Source organism: Engraulis encrasicolus, chromosome 22 (assembly GCF_034702125.1).
Source record: "Engraulis encrasicolus isolate BLACKSEA-1 chromosome 22, IST_EnEncr_1.0, whole genome shotgun sequence".
NCBI classification, from domain to species: Eukaryota; Metazoa; Chordata; class Actinopteri; order Clupeiformes; family Engraulidae; genus Engraulis; species Engraulis encrasicolus.
The window spans coordinates 45,919,988-45,942,487 of NC_085878.1; the positions used below are offsets into that span (position 1 = coordinate 45,919,988).

The following is a 22,500-nucleotide window of genomic DNA, read 5'->3' on the forward strand; positions in this document are numbered from 1 at the left end:
CCTCCATCTATCCAGCTCCACCACTCTCTCCGTAGTCTGCAGTGTCTCTTCCGTGCCATTGTCATGCCATATCCTGGCTCTCATGAAAGCATACTCTCCAACTGAATGGGGATGCTGTTGTGTGGAGCTGGAGGAGCCTCTGTGCTGAGGCCATAGAGAGCAGTGAGAGCACCAGCCAAGATCACTGGAGACCAGGGCCACTGGCAGCTATTACATTACAGTACATTACATTATATTACATTATACTTAGCAGATGCGTTTAACCAAAGCGACTTACAAGGAGGACATTCAAGCAAGTACAGAGTGAGGGGTCAGTACAGACTACAGCAGCCATTCTCAAACTTCAGACCACCAAGGCCCACGTTGAAATGTGAAACAATTCCGAGGCCCACCAAACCATATAATATAATATAATATAATATAATATAATATAATATAATATAATATAATATAATATAATATAATATAATATATAATCATATATTGTTATGGTGAATAACAAGTTATTTGCAGAAAGTTGTGGCTACTGAGGGGCATTGGTAAGAATGCACACTGGCTCTTGTTATAAATAATATATCAGTAATTTCAAATAATCCCTATGCATGTGGGTGGGAAACACATGACTAAGGAGAAAATGACTCCTAAATATGAAATTAGCATGGAACAAGCCAGCATTCACAGCTCAGAGAAATATGCATTAGCTTAGCCTGACATAGAGTGAGCTAAATAGGCCTACTAAATACTCCACTAATATAGGAAGAAATAGCCTACTGTAGCAAGACAAAACAGCAATGTTTCCCCTCACAATCGACTAAAAAAGCATTTCAAATATAAATTTTGCACATACATCAACACCATAAGCATGAAAATACACAATATCACGAGAGCAGATAGAAAATGTATTTCTGTACCTTGCGACAACCGTCATTTCCGTGAAGTGTATCAGACAGAACGTGAATTGTACCTGCACTTCACCCTCAAATTTAGCCATTAAGTTGAGGGTGGAAAGTGCACTGTATCACAGTACACAGTGCACAGTGTGGAGAATGGAACACGCTCTTGGAGAATCACTGCACTACAGCAATATACAAGCAAGGCTTTGTCTCGGACCTGTGACAAAGTCCCCTCAATAAATAAGGAATTCTAAGCATTTTTTTAGAAGAGGACCCAGTTCTGGGCCCCCTATCTCTCTGGGCTAGGGCTGCACGGTATCAGAAAAAAAAAATCGATATGCGATAACAGCATACAATACTTTGATAATGATATTTAAAGGGACACTGTGTGAGATTTGTAGTTGTTTATTTCCAGAATTCATGCTACCCATTCACTAATGTTACCTTTTTCATGAATACTTGCCACCACCATCAAATTCTAAGTATTCATTATGACTGGAAAAATTGCACGTTTCATACATGAAAAGGGGGATCTTCTCCATGGTCCGCCATTTTGAATTTCCAAAAATAGCCATTTATAGCTGCAAAAATGATTCTACTTGGACCATACTAGAAAATATTTGTTTATTACTTAGTAAACTTTCATGTAAAGATCAAATTTGGCAATAAGCAGCCCAGTTTCGATGAGCAGCATAGTTGCAGTAGGCCTACCTTTGTTGACCATTTCCTGCACAGTGCACCTTTAAACAATATTTAGAAATATAGCCGAGTGTTTTTCTTGTCATTGATTTGTCGGTCTGTGTGGGGGGCATGACTGTGGTCATGGCGGGCTTCTTCTGCATTTGTTGAGTGACTAGTGATTGAACTGCACAGAAATGTTTTACTTGTTCGCAATACGCATATCCCCACGCGTGATACCACAATTTCGATACATTTTCGATATATTGTGCAGCCCTTCTCTGGTCCCTGGGGCAACTGTACCCTTTGTCCCCCAACCACCCCCCGTCGACTTCCCTTTTGGAGAGCACTGACATTCTGATACCGCATCCATTGTGCATGGAGAGAGCACCAAGACATTTTTGGAGAGGAATTTTTCTCAGTGTGATAAGCCTCTTCAAATGTCTTTTTATTCTACCAAGTGCTTGTCACAGCTGCAAGAATAGAGGAGTCTTTTGTATTGGCATTTAAGCTCGTTCTCTCTCTCTCTCTCTCTCTCTCTCTCTCTCTCTCTCTCTCTCTCTCTCTTTCTGAGTGCGATTCCTGCATAAGTATAAAAATCTGGTTTTGCTTAAGCAGGTTCCCTGGGATCACTGGGATAGTTTGTTTATTTACTAATATGGAGCAGCCATCTTTGTGTGTGTGAGAGAGAGAGAGAGAGAGAGAGAGAGAGAGAGAGAGAGAGAGAGAGAGAGAGAGAGAGAGAGAGAGAGAGAGAGAAAGAGAGAGAGAAAGAGAGAGAGTGTGTGTGTCTGCACGTGTGCACATATGTTTGTGTGTGCGAGCAGTGCAGGCCAGTTAAAGCAGTGCATGCACGCATGGAAGACCGTAGAACTGGGTCAGTTATTTTTTTCCTTGTCTTCCCAGAGTGTCGTTTTGAATTATTTATTTAATAAAGGTCTCACGTGTGTGTTTACTCTTATGTGACTGTGCACTGTCTTTAAAAATAGGAACCCATTTACACTCTGGCACTGAGTTGCAAGATAAGACAGTAAAGATGATGTCACGTATCGTAAGAGCAGCACCGTCCATTTTGTGGTGATTATTCAAGACGTAGAGAGCTTGTTGGTGCTACTCCACTAAGTGTTGAATAAACACTGTAAAATGTACTGTGTGTGATGCTTACATGCAAACCGCTGTGTGCCCTTCAGACAGCAGCTTGGGCCGATGAGAGGCGGTGGGGTTGTTATACAGTAGGTACTAGGGCTGTAACGATATTGTATCGAACCGAGAAATCGTGATACACAGAGTCATGATACTGTATCGTGATACAAGGAGGCAGTATCGTGATGCGCTCTTTCAAAGTTTTATTACCCATTAGTCCAGAAAACAACCTTATGATTTGATGTGATAGTGTTTCCAAACTTCAGTGGAGATACATTTCAGAAATAGTGGGGTGTATCGGACCGTAGGTCAAAAATCGTGATACGAACCGAATCGTGAGTTGAGTGTATCGTTACAGCCCTAGTAGGTACACGTGTGAGATGTAACCACATTATAGGGCTGTTTAGAATGGAGACGGACGTCCCATTCATTTTTAATAGGTCGTTACAAAGATTTCAGAAAAAGTATAACGATAGCTGTGATTGACAGCAGTTTTTCATCTTTTCATCACACGGTTTTCTCATAGACTTAACAGCCTTGGAGGTAGGGTGGTTACAGACATGGAGAATATATCCACATGATATGGCTGCTTAGAATGCAGAAAAACATTCCATTGATTTTGAATAGGCCACTACCAAACACTTCTGACAAAGACCTGTAATGATTGCTCTTATTGACAACAGGTTTTTGGCTTCTTAGAGCACACTGACTTTTCTTAGACTTTAGGGTCGCGACAGTGAGCTGGTTTTAGGTATATATATATATACACGTTGAGTGTAACCACATCATATGGTTATTTCGAGTGCGGAAGAACATTACTCATATTTTTTTCAAAAGATTGCAGAAAGAGTGTAGGCCTACAATCACTCTCATTGAAAAAATGTCTTTGCAGCTTTTTATAGCACAATGTTTTCTCGATCCTTAAGACATCAGGCCCCTGGATATAGGCTGGTTATTATAGATATACGGTAATCAACCGCATTATGTGGTTGTTTGGAGTGCGGAAGAACATCCCATTGATTTTGAACGGGCCATTCCAAACATTTTTTGAAAAAGTATGATGATGATCGCTCTCTGTGACAACATGCCTTCTTAGCACACTGTTTTTGCATAGACTTCAGGGTCCTGGAAATGGGATGGTTATAGTTATACATGTATAACCACATTATATGGTTGTTTAAAGTGTGTAAGACCATCACATTCAGTTTGAATGGAACATTCCAAAGACCACTGAAAAATGTCTGCCACAATGTCTGCTCTCAAATTGACAACATATTTTTGGCCTCTTACAGATCAGTGAACAAGTAGTGCATTCACTTATTGTAAAATATCAGCAGTAAATGGCTAGCAGCGAGTTATTTTGCTGCTGAACGAACGCATTGATATGCAGCACATAATATTCTCCTGCATAACAGCGCGACTCTTATTCCAGGTAAATGGCTGCCTCGTGTTATGGCTTCAAGGATACTGAAGAAGGTGATATAAAGTGGTGGGAGAGTGAGAGATAGGGATGGCGTGGGGATATGTGTAAAGATCACTTGCTTGTTAATGGCTTGGATGTTTTTACAGCTGTGCCACTCTACTCTTCATTGTATTTACGTATTCATTTTAACTACCAAGGACAAACATAGAGTTAGTTCATGCAGAAAAAAGTAGGCCTAGTTATAAATCGCTTAGTAGGAGTCTTCTAAAAGACAAATTGAGAAACTGTGAACAAAGTGCACCTCTGTCCAGTGAGACAATACTCTCTGCTTTACAGTTGGCCCCGTTGGCTGAAATGAAAACATGGATATGCTTCTTTAGGGGTATCTGGTTGTTGTACTGGGAAACGTGATATAATCAGTGAGCAGAAAACATACAGTATCAGCGTTAAGTCAGCGGTGAATTTGAGAAGCAACAACAGAGCGATTACACCGTTACTTCAGATCTTTATCGTTTGTGGATTGAAAGATAAGACCTAAAACTGGAACTGTATCTCTCTTTATCATCGTATCTCTGTGTGAGGAGCATTACTGTGTGAGGAGCATTTAGCACGACCTCATGCCTGCGTACAGTACATGCCATACATGTGTAATCTGCGCATGCATTATGATGTTCATGCATGTGTAAGCATAGCTAATGATGAAACCATGTGCAGTCACACAGATTGATGCATGAATACATTCAGCGTCCAATACCCATTATTTCCATGTAGACATATGAGCATAATTGCAAATATGTAATATGTGTGTGTAATGCTACATATAGTATGGTATGACATTGCACAGCTGTTACCATACTGTGCAGCATACGACATATCATAACCAAGTAAGGCATGGCCCCAGTTATAAATGAGCGGTTACCAGGATGGCAATGACCAAATGGTAATGTACATTACTAAAGGCCCTCTGCACTATCCCTATAGCGCTCCACTGGTGGAACGACGTGCGTTAAGGGGCGACTCATTGGAGAACAGGATAGGTCAGGATTCCTCATCAGTCAAGGTCAATTGTTGAGGTGTGTGTGTGTGTGTGTGTGTGTGTGTGTGTGTGTGTGTGTGTGTGTGTGTGTGTGTGTGTGTGTGTGTGTGTGTGTGTGAGAGAGAGAGAGAGAGAGAGAGAGAGAGAGAGAGAGAGAGAGAGAGAGAGAGAGAGAGAGAGAGAGAGAGAGAGAGAGAGAGAGATGCTGCTGGTGTGGATGTGTGTGAAGGTGAGGCCAGCTCTCTATGGACTCAGTCTGAGATGTCGCAATCATGTTGTAATTCATGAATTGACTGTGGGGGAAGGGTGCGCTAGCTCTCAGGAAGAGCTGGTCATTTTGTGCTCAGTTGGAATGGCTGTGTATGTCGTGTCCTTCAATGCACATGGTGATGCGGCGTCCTGCCCTTTCTGTTCAACCACATCGGACATATTTCTATGGCACCAATTAGCTCTATGTGCACGTCACAGTTCCTGACTGGTTCCTGATGGGCTTACATATACACTAGTAATACTTTTGTGGACTATAATCGAAAATACACCCGAGTTGCTGTTGCTGAAGGCTTTGATTGCACGCATCTGGATAGTTTTAAACATGGATATTTTTTATCTGTTTTACATAAGCGCGTCATCTTGATTTAAAAAAAAGATAGGTGAGCTTTAGAAATCACAACTTAAAACTGGAACTTCATGTATGTGTCAACAAGAGGCCGATATGGATGTGTACAAAATATTGTGTATAGATAATGTTACAAAAATATCCACATAGTGTATGTGTAAACAGGGTCTATATTCACGTTTTTTTTTGCCCATCAGATGTTTGAATGAGATTCCAAATGGATTATGTCATAATCATGTCATTATTCGCAGGGCTGACCAGTTGGTTAATTACCTTATTTGTAATCTACGGAATAAAAGAAACAATGAATAGCAATTTGTGTTTATTTAGCTTTTGAAAGGAAATATAATAGGAGTCTGTTAGTGTTTCACTTCAAGCAGGGTGCAGCATGGCTCTCTGCTATTTACGAGCAGACTCTAATTTTTCATCGTAGTCAGTGTGTGAACCTATCTCCCCTTCTCCTCCTCCACCTCCCCCTCCTCCTCCTCCTCATCCACTTCCTCCTCCTCTTCTTCTGAGGATGAATGAATAGCTGTCTTATATTGTAGGAAGTGCTTGGAGTGCTTGTGCCTAACCTCCCATGAAAAGAACTGTAATGACCCTGTCTGCCACCCAGTCCTGTCAGAGGCTGCCTCTCTCTCCCCTCCCCTCAGCCTCACTCCTGTGCTGTAGCCAGTGCCGCTGACAGCCTTGACTGGGTCCAGGACAAGGGCATCTGAAAGGGCACCCCAACTAATTAATGCAACATAATGAGGACTCAACTCTGGCCCCTCTCTCTTTGGGCCCGGGGCAACTGACCCCTTTGTCCTCGCCTGCCGGCTTCCCTGGCGTCCACCCTGTGCTGTAGCCCTACTACAGTATTCCACGCTGCCTACTCTTGGCTCGGATGACAGAGTTGTCTCCCTCATCGCCCTGACAGGCTCTTGCATGCATCGGAGTCAATGTGCTGCATAACTCAATGCAGATGTCCTGCATGCCCATGGCTGTGCTCTGGGGCGCCTCCTCTGGATGATGGTGAACATGCCATGCTAGTCCTCTGTCTCTGCTACATTATCCTTTTGGACAAATCCAGTCAATCTCTTATTTACTATTTTTTTATACAGTATATAAATGACAGATACTATAAATTATGATGCCAGTCCTTTTGGATGGGAGCCTCAAAATGCCAAGGCAGTCCTCTGTCTCTAGCATTTTATCCCTTTGGATAGTGGGGTGCAGCCAAAATCAGTCATTTACGTGGCCTTTTTATACTCAAATGAAATTGAGTGTAAAACATGATGTCCTTTCTTCTGGTGGTACAACTACAAAATGGCAGAACTTCCCAGGGACCCTTTGGATTGCAGCCAAATTCAATTAATCACAATCAGTCATTTGGTTTAGCCTCTTTTTTATACACATAGGAAATTGAATGTAAAGCATAATGTCATAACTTCATTTTCTTATTTTTGTGTGTCTGTGGGTTGTGGTCTACAAATCCAAATGGTGGCCTTGAAATATGTGGAAACTGTGCTTGTACTGTCAAGCTAGCTGTAGACTAATCTGGCTCTATCCATCTTATTAATATGGCTCTATGGCTCTATGCATCCTATTATCCACGGTTACATGGGAGGTGCCATTACTATTTGGGTAGCAGCTGCTAGTGCAACATCATTCAGTAAGGCTATGGGCAGCCTAACAGGAACTAGCAGACTGGAAATCCTGTAGCACGAGAAATGTTTACATGGGCGGGGTTAGTGGTTGTGGTAAGATTGAAGTGCACCTGAATGGTGGCAGAATTCTTGGCCACATTCTGAAACTGAAGCAGGGGTCTAGGCTACTGTACATTTAAACACAGACCAGTCCAGTTAACACATGTTATCATTATGCCAATAAGTATATCATTTGACAGCAATAACATTCACATATATCGCAAAGTGCACTCATTGAGTGAAAGAAACCAATGTCGAGTAGCAGGTGGAAAACCTAGTTCTGTGGACTATTTCATCTTATCAATGAACCATCTAATGGCAACCTGCAAAGAGATGTAAGGTGAATTTTGGAGAGGTTGGAAAAAAAGGTAGAGAATCGAGAAGTCACCACCTGAATACTGCAAACGGCAATCCAGATAATGTTATGCATGTAGACTGCCAGTGACAGAGGAGTGGAAGGTGCTGACTGGCTGGCATTCTCTACTGTGGTTTTTAGCTGCAGTATATCTGTGCCATGGCTTAGCTAGAGTCTAATCCATGGAGTGGGTAATGTTTGTGCCATGGGTTTACTAATATGGATGTGCCGTGTTTGTGTCTCAGGTGCTGAAATACTGTAGATGTGCATGCCGTTTTGTGTTGCGAAAGTGTAGCTGCTGTCTGAATCGCAATAGTTTCATCCATGCGGGTATGGTGTGCATGTGTGTGTGAGTGTGTGTGTGCGTGTGTGTGTGAGAGAGAGAGAGTGAGAGAGTGTTTGTATGCTCACACTTTTTGTGTGTATGTGTGTGTGTGTGTGCGTGCGTGCGTGAATGCATGCGTGTGTGAGCAGTATGAATGTGTGCCTGTGTGTGTGTGTGCTTGCATACGTGTGTGTGTGTGTGTGTGTGTGTGTGTGTGTGTGTGTGTGTGTGTGTGTGTGTGTGTGTGTGTGTGTGTGTGTGTGTGTGTGTGTGTTTGTGTGATCGTGCCTTGGCCAGGTTGAGTTGGACAGCCTGGGTTACAGTCTTTGGGCTCCTCTCCACACAGTCTTGGCACTCCTCTCCGCTCCGCTCCGCTCCGGCCCGACCAGGAGGCTGCAGAGCTGAACATTCTGCTTCCTCTTCCTCCCGTGCCACACCTAGAAGCAGAGAGAGAGAGAGAGAGAGAGAGAGAGAGAGAGAGAGAGAGAGAGAGAGAGAGAGAGAGAGAGAGAGAGAGAGGAAGATAGAGAGGTATGGGAGATTGTACACAACAAGCTGCACGAAAGAGGGAGAGAGAGGAAGAGAGAGAGGTATGGGGGATTGAGGCTGAGCCTGGAAAGAGAGAGAGAGAGTTGAGGAAAGGAAAGCAAAGGAAAGATATGAGCGCAAGGTGAAGAAGATATGAGCACAGAGGAGAATACGAGTGAATGGAAACTGAGAATTGTCTTAATATTTGCTAATGCATGTGTAGGTGTGTGTGTGTGCAGGTGCATGTATGTGTCCTTGCCTGTGTCTGTCTGTGTGTCTATTTGTGTTTGTGCATTTGTATGACAGACAAACAGACTGACAGAGAATGCACAGGTGACTTCCCGGATGAGAGTGTAGGCCATTAGTGTGAGTACATGCAGCAGCATGTGATTGGCTATCAGGTGGAGTCCATTGAGGAGAGAGAGAGAGAGAGAGAGAGAGAGAGAGAGAGAGAGAGAGAGAGAGAGAGAGAGAGAGAGAGAGAGAGAGAGAGAGAGAGAGAGAGAGAGAGAGAGAGTGTGTAAATGAGAGTAAATGAGTAAAAGGGATGGGCAGGGAGGGGGATGGGAGAGATATAGAATGAGAGGTGAAGACAGAGGGAAGGAGATAGATAGAGGAAGAGAGAGATAGAATGAACGATAGACATAAAGAAATGGGTAGAATGAGAGAGAGAACTTTAGACAGATGAAGAGATATACAGATATAGATAGAGAAAGTGAGACGGTAGGAGGAGAGACAGATATAGATAAGAGTGCGATAGTGGTATAAATAGAGACAGAGAGAGAAAGACAGACAGAGAGAGAGAGAGAGAGAGAGAGAGAGAGAGAGAGAGAGAGAGAGAGAGAGAGAGAGAGAGAGAGAGAGAGAGAGAGAGAGAATGGTGATGAAGTAGCTTTGAACAGAGAGAAAGAGAGAGTTGAGCGATAGATGAGAGAATGATGTGCTGACCTTTCCCTTTTTAAGCAGAGGGGGTCTTGTGTCTGATGCCAAATATAGTGGCAGCATCCAAATTTGCGCCATCGAATCTGCTCAGCCCTTAAGTTGCTATTCTCTTAGTTCACTCTCTTTCTCTCTCTCTCTCTCTCTCTCTCTCTCTCTCTCTCTTTCTCTCTCTCTCTCTCTCTCTCTCTCTCTCTCTGACTTGTTTGGCTCTTTGTTTACAATGGGAAGCTGCTGTCATTGACTCCAGTATTTGTTTCGGGTCATTACGTTCATCACAATTCCTACTTGCACGGTCATGCTTGTTGCTGAACGATCCACATTCGTGTCATATCAGTGACTTGCAGATAGCGAATGCTCGATGGCATGGTTTAGGGGTGGAAATCACAGCCTCCATGACGATACAATACAGCATCGATCACTTAAAGCAGGGATTCGATTATTTTAGATACTTGAGAATTCCCCACAAATGCTATACGATTCAGTTCGATTCGATTACATTTTTTCCAATTACTTTTCCACTTCTATTATGTTATGGAGCTTGGGCATTGGACAGGGGCCAGCGATTCTATTATTTTTGATACTTAAGAATGCCCCACGATACGATATGATTAAACACGATTTGATTAAATCGTCGGTCGTAGGATCGATGCATCGATACATTTCGATTATTATTTACACCCCTCGCATTTATTTGCAGCATACACAGAGCCCACGGCGGACATGTTTGAATTAGTCCGTCTCTCTCCAATCCAGCAGGCAATCCAGGAAGCATCCTCTCAACCATCAGCACACTCACTAATCACCGCATAATCTCTGAGCCTCACGGTCAGTCACTGCAGTAGGTGTGTGTGTGTGTGTGTGTGTGTGTGTGTGTGTGTGTGTGTGTGTGTGTGTGTGTGTGTGTGTGTGTGTGTGTGTGTGTGTGTGTGTGTGAGAAAGAGAGAGAGAGAGAGAGAGAGAGAGAGAGAGAGAGAGAGAGAGAGAGAGAGAGAGAGAGAGAGAGAGAGAGAGAGAGAGAGATAGACAGAGACAGAGACAGAGAGAGAGAGAGAGACAGAGAGAGGTGAAGTTGGGTAGTGAGGTGAACTGTGTAGTGAGGCAATGACTCTTTGATCCGTGTGCGCGTGTGTGTGTGTGTTTGTGTGTGTTGTGTGTGTGTTAGTCTCTGTGTCTGTGCGTGTGTGTGAGTTGCCGTGTGGTGCGTGGCAGCTTAATAAGTCCTTGCCAATTAAGAGTGGCAGGCAGGCAGGCAGGCAGGCAGGCAGGCAAGTAGGCGGAGTGCAGTTACGGATTGTAGTGAGAATACTTTCATGCGTGTGCGCGCGCACACACACACACACGCACGCACAGGCACGCTTACACACACACACACACACACACACACACACACACACACACACACACACACACACACACACACACACACACACACACACACACACACACACACACACACACACACACACACACACACGAGAGCATGTGAGGGAGGTGAAGTGACAGAAGTCAAGGAGAAGGAGACGAAGCAGAAGGAGGGAGAGCAAGGGTGAGACATTGGAAGTGTGGCATTGGAATCAACAGACAGCCTGACATAATTCAGACCTTTTTTTTCTTTCTTTCCACAAACACTTCCCAACCTTGGCCTGTTTGGCAAGGTCAGAGTCAAACCTTTTAGCCCAAGCTTGTTAAAAGGGGAACGGAGAATTACTTTACGACCAAATTTAAACGATAATATTGGCAAGCCTCTAAAGGCTGTCTTGAGAAATTGCGTTAAAAAAACGGTATCAACAGATTTGTAAAGATGTCCTTTAATGGATCTTGTTTTTCTGTGTTCCCCCCCCCAGTCTCATGAGTCTCACAACATAGCAAATTATATTGACCTTGAATGCGTGAATAATAACAATGATGAGGATAATGATGGTGTTTAATTAATCACAATTATAATTGTTTGGCGCTTTCAAAGACGGTGTTGCATACAAATACAGGAGTAACTGTTACACTGATACACAGGGCAAGTGAAGAGAACAACTGAATAGACTTGAAGTTAATGGACTGTTTGTGCAGTCATACGAAGCCATTTTTGACGTGCCGTGAGGAAGCAGTTTGTCGTGTGGCCTTGAAGTCTCACTGACTATGACCGAGCAGCTTGTGGGAAAGAGGGAAGAGCAAGTGTGTGTGTGTGTGCATGTGTGCGTGTGTGCATGTGCCTGTGTGTGTTTCATGCATGTGAATAGAGGAAGCATAGTCCTTATATCTACTCTCAGTTGCCCTCTGACGGTGTGATTGCAGTGCTGCCTGCCTGCCAGCCCATATAAACAGTGTAGTTGGTTGTCATGGTGCACCAATCTCAGTGTGCCCTTGCCATGGCTGTCCCAAAGGATCATGGGAGCATGTGAAACAGAGAGGGCCTTTCTCAAAACCTAGTGCACTGCGCTTCCAAATGTATCAGCCTAATTAGTCACACCCAGTGATTGGATACTCTTTATTAGTCACACCCAGTGATTGGATATTCTAATCTAAAGAGTTCACCAAAGAGTATCCATAGAATATCCAATCACTGGGCGACGGGCGTGACTAATTGATACACTTGGAAGGACACTGCACTAGGTTTTGAGAAAGGCCCATAGTCAGACTCCTTGGTTCCATCTCAATAGCCATCCTTTAGTGCTAGCTCCAGCCTCTGGCTTCGTGCTTTGGTGCTTGACTTTATCAAGGCCTTCTCAAACCAAAAAAAGTGCAGTAAGGAGGAGGGGGGTAAAGAAATAGAAAATGGGGTGTGAATAATCAGAATAGTAGAGTATTTACAACACCGTGAGAGTCAAAGGTCACAGTCAAACAGTCGAGTCAAAAGTGTACAATGCATAGTTCTGCAGGTGGACAGTGTAATTTCAACTCTACGGCTCTTAATATGCACACATTGTTAAAAAAAAAATCACATCCTCCATGACGATACCATTTCATATCGATCTCTTAAGGCAGCGATTTGATTATTTTCAATACTTAAGAACGTCCCATGATATGATGTGATGTGATTCGATTCTTGACCTTAGGATCGATGCATCAATACGTATCGATTATCATTCACACACCTAATTATTGAGTAGAATTAAGTCAAGCATGCGATGCTTCATTACTCCATCCTCCCTCCATTCCTTTCTTCTTTCCTCCAAGGGATTAGAAGCAACCTGAAGGCACAGAGGACAGAGGAAATGACTGGAGGAGAGATATTGAGACAGAGACCTAGAGCGCATCATGACATTCCCAGCTAGTGTGCAGAGAGGCACGGCCCCTTAGTCCTGCAGAACTTTACTTTTTCCTATTCTGACAAAATGACATAATAAGGTGACGGGACACGCAAGGGGTTATTGCATTGCATTTCATTCTGCTCTTAATTTAGAAACCAGAAAAGATTTGGAGCATTCATTCGGTGGTGTGTAGAGTTGTCCAAAAGTCTTTGTCAGTGTTGGAAGCAAGGGGAACTTCCTGTGGTTCAAAAGTAGTACAGATGTTATTTTGTACTTTCTCTACCAAAGTGAAAAATATGCATGAGGGTGTTTGCACTGCATTATTATTCGTCTGGAATATCGGATGCCTTCAAACGAAATGGGTGTTGACGAATGTGTGCTTAAAAAGGAATTTCCTCCCCTCTTTGCTACTTTGTGTGCACAGGGTGAAGTGAATGGCAACGTGGATTTTTTTTTTTTTGAAAGGGGCTTAATTTATTCGCTGTGCCCAAGGCTGTACGATTTTTCCTCGTGATCACCTCTAGCTGTATCGCACTGCCAGGCTCTAGTCACTTTAATTGGTTCCATGTCGGGACAGAATGAGGTGCGATGATATCCGGCATACTAAGCACAATCACAAACACAAGGACACACAAACACACACACACTCATACACATGCACGTGCACACACACACAGAGACACACACACACAGACACACTCACGCACGCGCACACACACACACACACACTCACGCACGCGCGCACACACACACACACACACACACACACACACACACACACACACACACACACACACACACACACACACACACACACACACACACACACACACACACACACACACACACACACACACACACACACACAGCTGCAAAGTAAAAGCTAGGTGTCGTCCTAGGTGTGACGATCACCACGGGGAGTAGGTATGGTAGCAGCGTGAGTGCAGAGAGCTTCTGCTGAGGAGGAATAGGGCAGTGATGTCACTTCCTGTGTGTGTATGTCCTAGGGGAGGGCTTCAGGGGTCGGCACAGGTCGTCTGGATTTCCCTCCAGATTAGAACGGCTCGTGGCTGAGGGTGGGGCGTGTGATTGTGAGTGTGTGTGTGTGTGTGTGAGCGTGCGCACGCATGTGCTGGTTGTGTTGTAAGGGTCTTAAGGTGTCAGGTTATACGTGCACTGAGTCACTGACTCAATGACTGACTGACTGATGGGCTGAGAAGGGACTATGGTGTGTCTGTGTGAGAGTCTGTGGTGTGTGTGTGTGTGTCCTCTACAGTCTCTCAATGATCTCAATCTGAATTACTTTGGTTTTGAAACAATGCAGGTTTATACTGGTAACTACTGGTTTCAGCCCAAAACAGTGGCATCAAATGTATACTGTACTATGTCTCTATGCCACCAGGTGCAATAGAATGCATTAAAATGCTCTGTGTTTGAAGGTGTCAGACATGACATGAAAAAGGCCCATGTTCATCCACGTTCTCCCCCTTTACTTTAAACTTTTATAACATTTAAAAAAGAGATTCTTTACTGGCCCTTCGTCTTCTCAATTATGCTGGTATCGTATTTTGTGCTTTTTACCATTTACATTTCTGACTTCATCTTCCCCCTACTCTGCTCTGTTCATCCTCTCTCTCTCTCTCTCTATCTCTCTCTCTCTCTCTCTCTCTCTCTCTCTCTCTCTCTCTCTCTCTCTCTTTCTCTTTCTCTCTCTCTCTCTATGTCCATCCATCTTCTTTGCACCCTCATTTCCTCCCTCATTACCAAACTCTTCTCTCCTTTCAATCCTCTCTCTTTTTCTCCCTCTATTCACTGTCTTCTCTTCATCATTTATTTTGACATTGTCAGGTTCATGTTGTAATGTTTAGTGTACTCCGGGCCTGTGGAGGGCACTGGATTTTTAAATCATGTGTACTAACCCCAACTCCGATGAAGTTGGGACGTTTGGTAAACAGTGAATAAAATCAAAATGCTATCATTTTCAAAACACTCAATCTATTCATTAGATGGAGAATAGTGAAAAGACAACATATTAAGTGTTAAAACCGAGAAAAAATATTGTTTTGGGGGACATATGTACTCATTTCTAATGTGAGAAATCCAACACGTCTCAAAAGAGTTGGGACGGGGACAATAAATGGCAGCAAATGTCGAGGAAGACTAAAAACAAAACAAAAGACAACACTTAACAGTTAAATACATTAACCGATGAGATGATTTTATATAAAAAACAGTGTTAATTCCTATCTTGGACATGATTTCACCATCTTAAATGGTGGGTGTATTCCTTGTCATGTTTTGCAATGTTTTCCTTTCTGTAGTGCTTACAGTGTGACAGGTCTTGACCAAAAACCCACCATTTTATCACATGCTGGTCCTTATGATGGAGCCAAACTGTTAAAACATAGTAGAGAATGCAATTTGACCTTACTATGTGGCAGTAATCGAAGATCTCCCTTCAAAATATAATGCATGAGTGGCTTTTCATGCTGTTTAAAACCCATTTATACCATTCAGCACTGTATTTAACTCTACAGATGAGTGAGAACATCTTAACCAATGCACTACTGCATCCGCATGCCATCATGGAGGCTGACTTTTGAAGCTAGCACTAACACAAGTTGGATGGTCCATTTTCACTGTAGCACAGGATGTGCAATGCTCTATTATTGTCAAAAAGAATGGACTTCTACAACTTCTGCTGACTTCTGTAAGCAAAGGACAGTTTCCCATGTCTTCTGGGTCTATTTCAAGTGAGCTCAGGTGCTTAGGAGAATGTTAAACCCCTGTGTCATTTTCATGCATTAAGCATTCTTAATATGGTCAATTTTCAATAGCTCTAGCACTCCAGGAATTAGAGTGAGACTACAGCCAATATATATTTCATGATGTCATGAACCTATACAATGATTTTATTAATAAAAATATGGGTAACACTTTACTTTACGGATCGCTAATAAGGTGGTAATTTCGTGATAATTTCATAGTTATTTCATAGTTATTTCAGGGTAATAACTGTTTGTTTTTAGTAACAACAGCAAAATAACCATACAGTTTCCAGTGCATTGTGGTGACACCCTGATGACTCGCAGCACGGTGACACTTTGTTGACACACACACACACACACACACACACACACACACACACACACACACACACACACACACACACACACACACACACACACACACACACACACACACACACACAATGCACTGGAAACTGTATGGTTATTTTGCTGTTGTTACTAAAAACAAACAGTTATTACCCTGAAATAACTATGAAATAACTATGAAATTATCACGAAATTACCACCTTATTAGCGATCCGTAAAGTAAAGTGTTACCAAAATATGTCTTATATACACTCAATCGTGGTAAATCAAAGGGAATTCAAAAATGTATGTAATAACTATGGTAATTATTCCCTTTGCATCTTTAATTCTGAGTGACTCAGCCTCTCTGTGATGATCTTATACCTGGACACCTATATTGTCCGTCAGTACAATTCATTTTGAAATGTTCTTCTTTGTTGTTTTATCTTATTTGGATGTTTACTAAATTTCACTGATCCCCGTCCCAACTCTTTTGAGACGTGTTGGATTTATCAAATTAGAAATGAGTACATATGTCCCCCAAAACAATATTTTTTCTCGGTTTTAACACTTAATATGTTGTCTTTTCACTATTCTCCATCTAATGAATAGATTGAATGTTTTGAAAATGATAGCATTTTGATTTTATTCACTGTTTACCAAACGTCCCAACTTCATCGGAGTTGGGGTTTGTACAACTCGGACATATTTTTTAAATCTTTTTATTGGGTTAATGTGGATGATGACAGGAAACAGTTGATAGTGGTGATAGTGATAGTGGACCAAGCAACAATTGGACGCCCATATGACATTTGTTAAATGCAGCTGACGTTGACTTCTGACTGGCATATGTAGTGTATTAGTGCCAATTATCCCTTTTCACAATGTCATTAGACGAATTCCGTTTTTGGAGAGAAGCAGGAGAAATGGCAACCTGTTTCCATAGAAAAGAGCGGTGCTGTTTCTCAGAAGGCGCACTTATGGCAGTGCATTGACGGTTAGTGCATAGTGCCCACAGTGCATTGGGGATCTTTAGTGCATAGTGTCGTGGAAAAGTTTGAGCACTCAAGTCTGCCCTCATTGGTTGGCTACTGTTACACAGCTACATTGCACAGCCTGTCGTGCTTGTAGTTCCATTTCCTTCATCCCAACTGGCAACTATTTCGTATGCAATACTTAGCTTGGCATGAAAAGGTTGGTGTCTCAGCAACATTACTTACAGAATTAAGAGACTGTTGACCAAATTCTTCTACTGAACTGAACGCCACGTTTCTTCCAGTTTACTATAAAAATGGCGGCCGTTTAGTGCGTGCAGTGTCCATCGTTCACGCACTGCGTTTTCCGCCATTGTTAGGGCATCATCCGGGCGCTTTCAGTGCACTGAACTAACAAAACATTTCAGCGAGAGCGCCTTACGCATTGCAACATAGTGCCCGAAATGCTCAAGTGCGCCATCTGAGACACAGCATGGGACTTCTATGCCACCAGATAATTCATCTCCTGCCTTAAATGCATTGAATCAAGGTGCCTGACATCGCATGAAAAGGCTAATTGTACATGTCAATTGTTACAACAAAAGTAATTCTAATTCCGATTCCCTCTCCTTTCTCCTCTCTCCTTCCTTCCTTCCTTCCTTCCCTCAGCCGGCTTCGTCAAGTCGCCCATGTCGGAGACCAAGTTGACGGGCGACACGTTCGAGCTGTACTGCGACGTGGTGGGCAACCCCACGCCGGAGATCCAGTGGTGGTACTCAGAGGTGAACCGTGCCGACTCCTTCAAGCAGCTGTGGGACGGCGCCCGCAAGCGCCGCGTGTCCATCAACACGGCGTACGGCACCAACGGCGTGAGCGTGCTGGGCATCACACAGCTCAAGATTGAGGACTCAGGCACCTACGAGTGCCGCGCCAGCAACGACCCCAAGCGCAACGAGTTCCGGCAGAACCCAGCCATGACCTGGATCCGGGCCCAGGCCACCATCACAGTACTGCAGAGTGAGTGGCTATACATGTACCAGTGTCTGTGTCTCCATGTCTTGTTTTCTATATTGCGTCTTAAATCAGGGCTTCCTAACCTGTTCCAGCTTCCAGCCTTTTCCACTTGACGTTTTCAGAAATGTTTGGGGCCCACCTCTGGCTTATTATACAATACAACTCAAATATGCTCACGATTTCAGGAAAATGTGTTGCATGTGACAATGACGCACGCACACACGCACGCACGCACGCACGCACGCGCACACACACACACACACACACACACACACACACACACACACACACACACACACACACACACACACACACACACACACACACACACACACACACACACACACACACACACACACACACACACACACACACACACACACACACACACAGTATTTAGATTTTTAGGCCCACTTGGAATACCTTCAGGGCCTGGGCCCACAGTTTGAGAATCACTGTCTTAGATGGTCACACATGCGTGATCCTTTCAAGAAAGTCAGTATCGGTTCGAACCTCAGTATCGGTTCGGTCTATCCATTTTATGGTGTTTTGTGCTGCCTTAGATTCGACACGACAAGAAATGGCCGATATCACTTTTTTTTTAGTCTGATTTATTTTTGTTAAAAGCAGTTCGGTTCACACTTGACTCTGCAGTCACCATTGATGTTATCACAATGTGCCGACTTTTGATGGGCAATTATGGCCTGCAGGGATCAAAGATTTCAATGCACCCCCGACATGTGTTCTTTTTTTCCTGTGCTGTTCTACACTCGAAGAAAGGCGAGTGTATTGCAGACAGAGTGTAGTGGTATTGCAAAAAATATAACATTTAGCTATGACTTCTTTTCCCTGTTAGTAGTGACTTGAAAGCAGCGAGCTGAAACTTGTCCCTCAAGGCGCGGACATGTTCTATAATACTCTGCATAGTGAATTGGTCTTTCGGTTAATATTTTTTGCAATGTCACAGTTTGTTGCATAGTAGGGCTGGGTGACATGGCCTAAAATAGTAACAGATATTCTCCCATATTCAATCAATGTCCTTCTGATGTTAACAATATGAAAACATCCAGCTTAAAAGCTGTCCCCTCAAGGTCATCTCAGAGTAGCCTATACCAGTTTCATTTGCTGTAGACCACTATGCTTCACATTTCATACAGAGGGATGTTGCAGAAACGGCCTCAACAGTTTGGCAAAGGGAACACAGCACAAAGATACACATGACAAGCTTTTGTTATGCCATGTGAATCCCAGTAGTACCAGAGAAATCTGCTGTGCAGAGCACCCCCCAAGCTTCCCAGGGGAGCTCAACTACTGAACTGGTAAAGGAAAAGTCTCTTACTCCGACTCCCGTACTTCTGCCTCTTTCAGACACATTTACACTGAGCCTATTGGCTTTGGTGTAGCCTTTTAGTTTCCCTCCAACCCTCAAACTGTGGGCAAAGTCAAAAATGACAAAAAAGGATAACAACAGAACAAGTCCTCTTCCTTTTGTTCAATAAGACAAAAGCACAAATCTACTGCATCTCCTTTCTGGCTCCAGGTCATTTCAGCTGCTTATGGTGAGAACAAAAGTAACGATGCTCTTTTGTTCAGAAGCTCTTTTGCTCTTGTGAGAGACTTGCGTTAAAGTGAAACCCCACCTGGAAACTCCCATTGCCATTGTGACACAGCACTCCACAGAACACAGTGCTCACTGCACACAACAAAATTGCATTTATGCCTTAAACCCAGGCTGTGCAAGGGGGCAGCCACAAACGGCGCCCCAAGGGAGCAGTAGGGCGGGATGATACCATGCATACCTTACTCTTGGAAGAGGATGGGGGAGAGCACTCTCAAATTACTCTCCCCACCAACCGGCAACCCTAACTGCCTACCCATGACTGCTCACAGTGCTATGCAACTTGTGATTAATTTGCATGTACATGTACTAAGGCTCCTTCTATGGACCTTCACTGCCTGAGTAGCAGAGATTTTCGTCAGCCCATGACTCCCATGCCTATCAACCCGGCACAAGCTAACATACTGGTGAAGTTTCCCCCTGCAGACTACTGGGCTTGCCTGGAGAATGTTCATTCACGTCGTAATAAGTCAAGTCAATATGTAATAAGTAATAACCATGTTATTGACTGATGTGCATTGTGCCATTTTATACTCTGCCTTGTTAGTTGTATTGGACTCAAGACACGGCCCTTCTAAATTTGCCCAAGTAAACACCCATAAAACTGTTGTTACCAGAATAGCAATGACCAATTTGTAGTGTATTGCTAAATGCTCTGAAGTCATAATAGTGCAGTATTATATGGTACTTGAGTTTTTTTGTCTGCCTACAGCAATGCATTCTGAATATGAAGTAAAGTTTTTGGACAACTGTGTCCCAATGTCAATGTACCACATGATTATGGTATGGTGTGGCACAGTATGGCTGGCCAGAATCCATTTCACCAAATTGACTAAACATTCTGATATTCCTCTTTGCTGCCTCCACTGCCCTCTGTTTCAAAAACATAAATAACTCCTCTCTCCTGTGCTCCAGGAGACTCCAGCTTTATATGTTTGCGTTTTCTATCTCCCCCTACTCTTCCTCTAAATACACCACAATGAACGCCTGCCCTGTTCTTTCTCCACCTTGTATGTATGTCTCACAAATAACAACAACAACAACAACAACAACAACAACAACAACAACAACAACAACACTAGCAGCAAGACTTCCTGTTCATGTTGTTTGTTGTCTGTGTGTTTTACTCGATTTCATTTGACATTCCCCTTGCTAAACAGAATGGTTTGTCATGTCATGTGAGTTTAATTGACTTCAAAGCGCGAGTCTTGCACAGCCGGTGTGCCATCATCCCCCACCTGGGTACACTGGCTCTCTCCAAGCTTTGAAAGTGTCTCTTGGTTTGGTTACACTGCTTGAGTTCTTTGGTCTGTGTGTTTGTTTATTTGTTTGTTCCTTCCCATTTCTTTATTTATTACGACTCGGGCGCTTGTTGAAGAGTTTGTTGAAGAGAACGACACAAGGACAGGGTCAGTGAGTTTACCGACAGTGCCTATGCGTCATCACCCAAACAACAATAAATATTGGCCAATGCAAAAATGATAAGGAAAGAAAATATTGCCCGTCCTCGGCATGCCACAAAGCAGCCCTGCTCTCTTTCTCAGTGGTGTGTCATCTGATAAGACAGCCGGCTAGTCCCTGATGGGCCCATAGATTAGTGTGTCTGTCTGCGGAGCAGTGCTGCGTATCCGTGGAGGGGCTGATCTCCTGACTGGCCTCTCCACGCCGTCTAACCTTGTGCTTTGTCTTGTGTCTGAGTTGTGTGCAATGGAGTCAGTAATTACTTCAGAGGCACACTCACATCATGCAAGCACAGCACACACATGCAAACACATGCAGACCTAATCGCCAATGCAGAACCGTATAGCACTCTCTTCCACTTCCACTTTCAATCTCCCAACAACTGTCAATAGCTAGTCTATGTGCTCTCTCTCTCTCTCTCTCTCTCAATCTCTTTCACACACACACACACACACACACACACACACACACACACACACACACACACACACACACACACACACACACACACACACACACACACACACACACACACACATACACACACATGCACATACACACACACACACGCACGCACACACACACACACACACACACACACACACACACACAGGCTTCTCTGAATCCCAGAACGATAGACCCATCGAGCGACAGACCCACCGAGCGATAGACCCATCGCGTGATAGACCCATCGCGTGATAGACCCATGGAGCGATAGACCCATCGAGCGATAGACCAGTTGTGCGATAGGCCAGTCAAGTGATAGGCTAGTTGAGTGATAGACCAGTTGCCAAGGGAAGGCTGCTGGGCCACCGGCAAATTGTCATTATATCAGCTGTCAGCAGGGGAAGAGAACAAGTCCAGCGCTCTGCTGCTGCTGCTGCTGCTGCTGACCATTCTGTTCTGTGGTGGCACTGTTAAATAGACTAGAGCAGCTAAACTATTGCCTTGTTACAGTGGCATTGCAGGACATTTGGACAGGGCAGCAGCCAGCCCTCACTAAACTGCAGGAGGCATACCACACACCACACATTTGCCTGGCGGCGGCATGAGTCTCGCTGCCATGGTGGACCTAACAACATCCTCACACTTGAAGAAAAATGTTGCATGTGACACACACACGCACGCACACCCGCCCGCCCGCACGCGCGCGGCACACATGCAGGCACACACACTGTCATACCGCATCAAATACACTCACACACAAATACAAACACACAAATACTGTATACACATTGCTGGCCAAGCTAGCCTCCTAATGAACACTGTCCACCCAGGGGACTGTTCTGCTTGTTGGACACTTTGCTGTTTACTGGAACACTACTACAAGAATGACTTTACTTGGAGTGCAACACACTTACATCACACTACAACACTACAACACACTACGCAACACACATGACATTACGGAATAGACAGTCTTTTCCACCACGTTGGAGTTTGGCCATTCTGTTTATGACAAGCTA

General features: G+C 43.7%; 1 protein-coding gene across 1 annotated transcript in view; it reads left to right on the plus strand.

The window, feature by feature from the left end:
* Positions 1-22,500, plus strand: part of nptnb (neuroplastin b) — an 83,555-nt gene that overhangs the window by 14,960 nt on the left and 46,095 nt on the right. Inside the window, exon 2 of the mRNA XM_063188115.1 lies at positions 17,611-17,958. Coding sequence (XP_063044185.1) covers positions 17,611-17,958 — 348 coding nt within the window. The remainder of the gene's footprint in view (positions 1-17,610; positions 17,959-22,500) is intronic.